This window comes from Cariama cristata, unplaced genomic scaffold, assembly GCF_000690535.1.
Source record: "Cariama cristata isolate BGI_N322 unplaced genomic scaffold, ASM69053v1 scaffold11957, whole genome shotgun sequence".
NCBI classification, from domain to species: Eukaryota; Metazoa; Chordata; class Aves; order Cariamiformes; family Cariamidae; genus Cariama; species Cariama cristata.
Genome location: NW_009628378.1, coordinates 258 through 9,052, shown reverse-complemented (window position 1 = coordinate 9,052; position 8,795 = coordinate 258). Strand labels below are relative to the sequence as shown.

Here is an 8,795-nt window from a genome sequence, read left to right as displayed (position 1 = left end):
GTTCAGCAGCTGGATCAGCTGTGGATTTGTGGGGTTCCCCTCACATTTGCTTTCAAAAACGTGCCCGTCTGCCTTTAAAAAGGAGTCCAAGCTCTCCTCAGTATCGGTAAGCAACACAGTTCTCCAGAGGCTGTTCTGTCTTCTACCTTGCTCAGGCAATGAGAAGCGCTATCTCTTCCCCGTGGTTTTCAGGTTTTCCACCAGGGAAGGAGGCTTTTTGGTCCTATAGGCAGCACTGCCTGCAATCCGGGCCCCTCTGATGGAACTGATGTAGGGCAAAAGGGGAGGCTCCCGCACCACCAGCGCGGTGCCCTTGGGAGTATAGGCTCGGAGCAGCAATTCCTCTTCCGCGTGAGCTGTCACTGCCACCCAGCCTGCCCAGCCAAAAAAAATACAGACAGTCAGCGAGACAAGTCACTACGATCAGAACAAGGGTTCTGACACAAACTCAGTGCCTCCCATGTTGGCTAAGAAACCTGAGCTACCCAGGCATGATTTCTTTGAGAAACCAAGCTCAAAGGTAACATCCAGCCCTTTCCCAATAGAAGGCAGCACCTAAAGCCAGATCTTACCCTCCTCAGACACAGCTCTTTCCTGGTGAATTCAAGAGGGATGGTGGGAACTACCAAAAACACAATAATAAAGCTTTCCAGTCCATGGCCCTTTCCCTCTCACCTGGACAGCCGACAGTGTCACAGCCATTCCCGATGCTGTGGAACTTATATGACAGCCAGAGCATAAAAGTATTCCAATGTGGTCATCCTCTACATGCACGGTTGTCAATCTCCATTCTTGGAGGTTGCCAAGCCTCAGCTGGACAAAGTCACAGCTGCCCTGATTTTGTGTTGGTGACAGTCCTGCTCTGAGCAGGAAATACAGCTTCATCCCTTCAGAGACCTCTTTCCACCAATGTTTCTAGGATGCAGACCCTGCAAAGCAAACTAATGAAGAAATACTAAATTACCTGCAGAGGAAAGCTTGATATCTGCGACTGCCTCAGCAGTACCAATTCCTTTCAGAGTAATGTCCTGAGGCACAAGTGGAGGGAACTCTTTCATTCGCTCTTCCCCACCCATGGGAACCTATGATCAAAACACAGAGAAAAGATTTAACAGTCAAGAGACGCTTCAGCGCTCCTACCTTAAACTGGTGAGCAAGGCAAAAACGGCAATAAAGATATTAGACCGTTGTTAGCCAAGTAAGAGCTGCCATGAATACGCCACGGGAGTTATTTCACGTTTGCCAAGGACAGAATCAGGATCACATCCAGAGCAACCCAGCGGGAGCTCCGAGGCGAGCAAAGATGGAGTGCCCACTGCAGGACCCAGCTGGTGGCTGAAGCCTCCCGCCTTGATGTGAGTGACAGCCCTTGTTCTCGACACGCACAGGAATGGAGCTGCCAGGACAAGGACAGCTCACCCTGTCCCCCATCAATCTGCAAGCGCGACACAGTATGCATCAATACCAAGGAAAAAGTCAGACCACCAAAAGACGAAGGGATGTGCAGAGGATTCAGTGGGGAAAGAATAAGAAAGGTACATTTTTCAGCTGCAATCTCTTCTGAAACCCCAGTCTGAAGTTTGCCATGGAAAATATCCCTGTTGCTGCCCACACTTGACAGCTGTTCAAGAAAAGCCAAGCACCAGACAGCAAAGCACTGCCAATCTCATCTGCCTGAATGCCAGAAACAGAAGCCTTGCTGAAAATGTGTAATCTCAGGCACTCCCTCCTAACACAGCTCCAGCCATGCAGTCTGTGCAAGACCGCTCCACACTGCAGATCTCCACTGACCCACTGCAGAAGTTCCAAACTCCTGACATGTGCTGGTTTGTCCCATCAATTGTGCCCCAGCCAGGGCGCTTCACCAAAAGGGACAGCTTGCCTGTCTGACCAAGAGCCCATGACAGCACCTCCTCTTACCTTTAGTAACTCATGGCCAGCATGCTTCTCGTAGATGGCATCTGCATTACTCAGGGTAGTAATGTGGACTGGCAACAGGTTAGAAGCCACGACAGAAAACCAGGCAGACTTTTCTCCCTGAAATAAATGAGAGAAGAGGATGTTACTTTGGTAACCGAAAAGCAGCACTGAATTGCTCTCTCCTGCTCCCTTTCTTTCCTGCATGCTGGAAACCTGTTTGACTGATGTCCCCTCCTTGTTCCGCATGTCCTTGCCTCTGTCACTGCAGAGCAGCCAGGGTTTACATACACAGGGGAGCTGAGCTTCCCAGAGAGACGCACCCACGGCTTCACCATCCTGCCTCAAAGCACCCCCAATACCACATCCCCAACACCACATCCCCTGCCATCACAACTGCTCAGCTCAGGCAAATCATCCAAGTGGTATCTTTGCTCTCATTTAATTCCCAAGAACAAACTCAGTGTGGTTATTTAGCATGAGAGGTGACGGACATCTCCTGTCTGGTGCTGCTTCTCTTATCACTTTACATTTCTAACACGCACCTCTCGTCGAACCATACTTGGTTCCAAGCTGCTCTCAAGCTGTGCAAAGACTGAACGTGGAGCACTTTCAGCAGGCACTCTCATAACTTCTGCATGCAGAGCAAACAAGGTTAGAGAGGGGAGAGACCTCTACAAACACTGCGAGCAGCCTGAAATCAAGGAAACCGGAGTGCGGCAATTCCTTCAAGTTCATCAAAGATCTAATCTGAGGCAGGGGCTCCTCTGTCATGATCTGAGCACAACTGTCTGCCTTCAAGGTCTCCGGAGGATGTAGATACACAAGACTGATACCGAGGACCTGTGGGGCAGCTCAGCTTGCTAGCAGCACCATTACACGGAGAACAGGCTTAAAGCATGAAGCCTAACTGCCAGCCCTGCTGCACTGGACGTGTTTCTGAGCCTGATCCTCTTCTCATCAGGAGATGGTGTGACACTTCTTTACCCTGACCTCAGGTTCCCCAGCCACGTTCTCCACAAGTCCCAAGAATGAAACTCATCCCTCATGACAAAACAACCCCTTGGGCAGCCCTGTGGCTGCCTGATCTCGCAGCGTTTCTGCAGAGAGTGTTTACTGCCAGCAAGATGTCACCTGTATCACTGTCCTACTTTGTCAGGGATGCGAATCCATGTGCTTTCTTCAGTCCCTGATAACACCCAACCAACATGCCTAGGAAGGTCTTTTCTGAGAGCTTTGCCCACAACAGTATGGATAAAGACAGTTTATTTTTCTGCTGGGTTGCTCTCCTTACAAACAGGGTTTTTCCTGAGTGAGGCATTACTCCTCTGTACTGCCAAGCTGTTTTTCAGGACAAGGCTCTGGATTCTCACCTTAACTACGATGGAGCTCTCCTGCCATACTGGTACACTATTACTTACAGAACCCTGTCCCCTCCACCTTTCTGGCTTTCTTCCAGCAAGTCAAGAGTGTCCTCAGCAAAGCACCAATTCAACATTTCTATGGTGATCCTGGAAAGCTGACTGAAACAAAGGAATAGCCATACGCACATGCTCTTCCCAAAATGGGGCAAACTACTGGGAAAGGCATTATCTTAAGTGCTAGACCCACACCTGGAAGAAACCACCCCTTCCAGAGAAAACATCATGGGAGGTCAGCTCCACACAGTTCAATAAAGGGCTACAGCATGGGATTTCTAATAAATGGAAGAAACTGGCAGGGGACACACACAGCACCTTTTCAAAATATTTTTTACAGAAACTAAAATACATGTACATTTAATTGCTTCCTTGGGCAAATTCTTCAGAGAGGTCTGTGTCAGGAAGGAAAAATGCCCATGCTTTTCTCTCTTGGCAGACGGCTTTCACGAAACACAGAAATGAGGAAACCCACCTATTTTCCCAGTTAATTCTGGCACTCTTCTTCCCTCCCTGCCTTGTGCCTTTGAGTGTTATGCGAAGCACATTAAGCTGAAGGCATTTGTCAGCATTCAAAAGCAGTTACTATTATACAACATAAAATACTGCAGGCTGGTAACAAGCATCAAGCTTTCCAACCGCAACTCCCCATCCCAAGGCATTCTGACTTTATGCGGTGCTTTATGAACAGAATCATCATCTCAAAAGCAGCAAAGAAAAGATCTGTGAAAGCTACCCAGAAAGTCTTTTATCATCTGGTACTATAACAAGAGATGAAGCAGCTGCTCACAAAATCCTTTCTTCCCTTACCTGCAAGTAGTCTATGCGTCCCAAGGCTGCTAAAAACAAGACCGTTCCTGGCTTGAGAATGAAGGTCCGTGGAATGATGGCACACGTTGGCAAAACCAGCTTTACTTCTTTTTCTGTCAGGAGATTTAAAACCTGCAAAATAAATTGTACTGCCATAACTCATTCCAGATGTTTCAATGAGGACAATTAAATTAATACTGATGTTATATTAATAGAGGAAAAAGATCAAGTAAAGCAGCATGAAGAACATCTAATAGAACAGTTCAATTCTGGTCCACGCAGGGAGAAACAGGAGGCGGTAGGGATGTCACCAATCTCCATGGCAATGCAGGGTCCACAGCGTAGCCTGTTGGACCATGGATTTGGGAACCCTGGGTCTGGCTCACACAAGATTTACTGTGCTTTAGCATGAGTGCAGCCATGTGCAGAACTGGAGACCACCTTCCGCTATGACATTTGAGTTACTCCACTTATGTAGTGACGCAAAGTGCCGAATCAATACTGGCAGCAAAGCTAGTCTCAAATATCTCACTGAGAGAAAAGTGCTGGATCACGCTGTGAAACAACTCAAACTGTAGGACAACCAGCCTGCCACACAGCATGGATCCCTACCCTCAGCACAGTGAAACAAGCTCTCCCCTCCATAAGGGCTCCCCAAATGCTCCTGCTGCCTGTCTTTCTCTCCCCCCCTTCCTTTCCATCTCCTGGCTTAACTGGCCCATCTGTATAGGTGCTAACTTGTTTCAGTGAAATGATCCACCCCAAAGTCTACTTAACTTAAAAGCCAGGGACTTAACTAGCAGTGCTGCAGCCACAGCGATCTGATCACGTCCTACAGAAGCACTGTTCAAACCCAGCTCTGAAACAACGCAGGCACAGAGGCTCAGGAAGCAGTGCCTTGAAGGAATCAATTAGTCTCCATGTTGATGGTGTGTCTTTCCTAAACGCAGGGAACTGACAGCAGAAATGCTTCCAACTGTGCCCCCCATGCATGCCACAGTCATGCAAATACAAGTTTGTAGCAGACTGGCCATGAGCATTAACCTCAATTCAGCACAAAAAGACCAAACTAACAAGGGTTGTTGTGGTGCAGCCAGAACCCCTAATGCTCCTCATATGTTCACCAGCAGACATAGCTTGAAAGTCAGGGCAGACTTCAACACCGATTCTGAAAGACGAGGAGGCTTTGTCCTGCTAGCTGCAGGTTTGTCATGCAAATACAAGTTTGTAGCAGACTGGCCATGAGCATTAACCTCAATTCAGCACAAAAAGACCAAACTAACAAGGGTTGTTGTGGTGCAGCCAGAACCCCTAATGCTCCTCATATGTTCACCAGCAGACAATCTTTAGCTTGAAAGTCAGGGCAGCCTTCAACACCGATTCTAAAAGATGAGGAGGCTTTGTCCTGCTAGTTGCAGGTTTTCTGATGTGTTTGGCAATGCTTAAATCAAAATTCGAGAGTTATCAGTAATCATTTTCTATGCTTTCCAGAAGTTCAGCTTTGCAAGAAGTCATGAGGAAGCAGCTGAAAACAAACCTCCAAGGAATAAGGACAAAAATGTAATTCTATCATATGCTAACAGCCACTTTTCCCTCCCTCTTCTTCCAAAGTAAAAAAAAAAACAAAATCACCCAAACCTGCTCATAACTAGAAATCTCCCCAGCCAAAATCTGCCACTTAGACCATCTGCTTGTCCTCTAGCCAGATCAAATACTGACTGCAGAAACAAAAATCTGATCTGAAACTTGGCACATAGCTCTCCAAAGGCACAGCAAGGATAATCAAAATCAGAAATGGCAGGAAGTACGTCTGGATGCAGGAAAGCCCACCTGTTTTCCATACTTATTCGACTCCATAAGAGGGGAACAACATATCCAATCTCCAGTTACCAAACCAGGTCTCTAAGCTGCCGACTGTCTGTACACAGGACACTAACCAGCAATCAGAGCGCGAAGTGCCACAGAAAATTGGGTTACTATCTGGCAATAAATCTACTAGAAAACCAGTAGTTTTCTACTGTTCATGAAAGCAGCATCTGCACTTGAGCTGTGCTGTCTCAGTACAGTTCCTGCACTTCCTTCTCTTCAGAACTTTCCTACCTCCTTGTACTTTTTAATCTTCCCGAAAAGATGACCTACAGCTCTGCATAGACATCAAGGCAATCAAAAATGAAAACATGACTTTTTTGGACGTGCGCACTTCATCAGCACTTGCTTCAGAGCCATTGCTCTACTGAAACACTGAGGTAGGCCTGACGTATAGGAGCTATGAACAGGAACACTGCAGATCCTGTTAGCTTCAGGAGAATGCTTTCTCAAAGATTTGGATTGCTCACACAACACTGGTGGTTATCCTCCTAAGCTCCACCTTTTTCAGTGGGCTAGTAGAGCTAAAAAAGTGCAAACTTCATTGAATGGTGCTGGTACCAACTCACTCACAGCACTATCGCTTACTTCCCTTCATTTAGACGTTAAGAAAGTTTGACGATGCAGTCATACAGTTCCTCTGCAAAGATCTCGGTATGCACTATTCAGAAATGCAACAGCGTTAACACAATGAACCCTTCCCAAGTAAATACAAACCACATTTTAACACAATTGCCCAACCAAAAGAATCCTAACCGCAGGGACTGCAGCAGAAATACTCTCGCACATGCACAGGTAAGGCAGAACACTCCTCCCAAACCCCGTCAGCCCGAACCACAGCACCACGGAGTACTTACACAGTTTTCCTTTACAATCCCTGGAGTGTCAAAACACCAGCGAGCATCCTTCACTTCGTTGTATGTGAACTCCTCCCTTTTCTTAGTCTTCCTAGGGGAATCTCTGGGATCTTCATCTATGCTGTAGGAGAGCATGTCAGGGTCAAAGTCAATCATGGCGCTAGACTTCTGCTGTTGAAATGTTCTTCCAACTCTTCCTGGATTAAAATGAAAGGTTTATGGGTAATTAATTTATTAACTTGCCTTTCCTTCAGTTGGACATCTGTCCCTTTCCTTGCTTAAAAGGGATGCACGTTGGTAACATAAAGGTGATAAAGATGCTATATAGCTAGAAGTTTGTGTGTTCAAAAGCCAAGATGGTAAGAAATCCCTTCAGTAATTCTTGCTCAGCACTCCTCAAGCCCCAAAACCTTAACGGGGACCAGACACTCTGTTATTTCTGTTTTACAATAAAGCAGGCTGCCTTCTTTTTTCAGTGCCTTAGACTGCCAAACACAGAATTATTTGAAAAATCAGAGCTATCTTCTGGCACCCCCCTCTTTTGGATACACGTTAAAATGATGTACAACCACAGTGGCCTGCAGGCAAAACATGATTATTTTAAAATTAAACTTGTTTTCATCCTTTGGGAACGAGAGAGGGCCTATAATGCAGTATCATTGCAAGCTACTAAGCTATCTGAACTAGGTTAGCAAACGCTGACGGGAAGCGCACTGCACAGAGGAAGCCTCTGCAATGCTACTACAACAGCTGAAAAGTACTTGAAAGAAATACTAATGATGCTGCTTACAGAGGAGCTAGAGGTCTTGTACTCATTACTCAGGGAACAAAAACTGGTCAAAATAACTCCAATGCAAGTTTGGAAACTTTTTATTGCTACTACAGATAGCACGTTCTTCCCGTAATTAAATGGAAATTAGTTCCTTCAGAGTGGGAAGAAATTACTTGCTATAACCAGTTGAATTCTACAGCAAATTAAGGAGTTAACAGTCCTTGGTGTAATGCAGTATTTCCACTGGGGCAATATCTTTACTCAGAGAATACTCACCTACTAAGTAACCTTCCTTTTTAAGGTGATTAAGGTACTTTTTTTCTTCACTGCTTAGCTCATCTTCTGTTTTTGTTGCCTCCTGGTTCAGCCTCTCCTGCCTTCGGAATATCCTGTCACATGTAGGATTAATAATTGGAAATTTCAACAGGTTCAGTGTTGTTCCTGGAAAAAACAGAAAGCACGTATGGGCCTCTGACTACCTGGCACATTTAAGCTCCAAGGAACAAGGATCAGAGAAAGAAAAAAAAAAAAAAAAAAATGAAAAAAAAAAATTGCTTCTCCAACTTTTGGGTGAAACCCAGTAACACAAAGTTGGAGGTAGAACTACAGCTGCTCCCATAAACTAGGAGCCTCCCCAGCCAAAACGGCAGAAGTGAGGCATCCATCTGCTTGACATCTGCTCGCACCTATGGTTTGATGAAACGGATCTCAAAGCCAAGCAGTACTAAGATCGACTTAATACACCCCAGGCAAGTTTCACCTCCAGGCAGATTGGTTTGACCTACGATTCTTTTCTAGGTGTTCACCAGTCCACCTCCTGGTCTCTCTAGACTGGAAGGCACCCCAAATTGATAGAGATGGCAAGGCACGTGGATTAGGTGCCATCCCCACTGGCAGGGGAGCACGCAGGCCAGCTCTTGTCTACCAGTCTCCTTAGTGCTACTCTGTGCACACCTCCCACCCTTGCCACCCTGAGGAAGGCGATGATTCGAAGCAGAGTGCAGCAGTGGACCTCGTTGCCCACGATGGTAATGCTTCAGGGTGGTGGGCACCCATTCGATGACAGGTTCTCCTGCCCCGAGGTGGCCAAGGGCAGCCTTGCAGGAGGCCTGGGGCTAGCGGGCCTCTGAGCACCCGACACCGTGCGTGACCCCC

At 46.6% G+C, this 8,795-nt stretch overlaps 1 protein-coding gene across 1 annotated transcript in view; it reads right to left on the bottom strand.

The window, feature by feature from the left end:
• Nucleotides 1–134: 134 nt before the first annotated feature.
• The window catches only part of NOA1 (nitric oxide associated 1), a gene marked incomplete at its 5' end in the record, with an annotated part of 8,914 nt that continues 253 nt past the window's right edge, over nt 135–8,795 (bottom strand). The window contains 6 exons of the mRNA XM_009704794.1: nt 135–374; nt 965–1,082; nt 1,921–2,037; nt 4,146–4,277; nt 6,869–7,065; nt 7,917–8,085. Of these exons, the coding sequence (XP_009703096.1) occupies nt 169–374; nt 965–1,082; nt 1,921–2,037; nt 4,146–4,277; nt 6,869–7,065; nt 7,917–8,085 (939 nt within the window). The remainder of the gene's footprint in view (nt 375–964; nt 1,083–1,920; nt 2,038–4,145; nt 4,278–6,868; nt 7,066–7,916; nt 8,086–8,795) is intronic.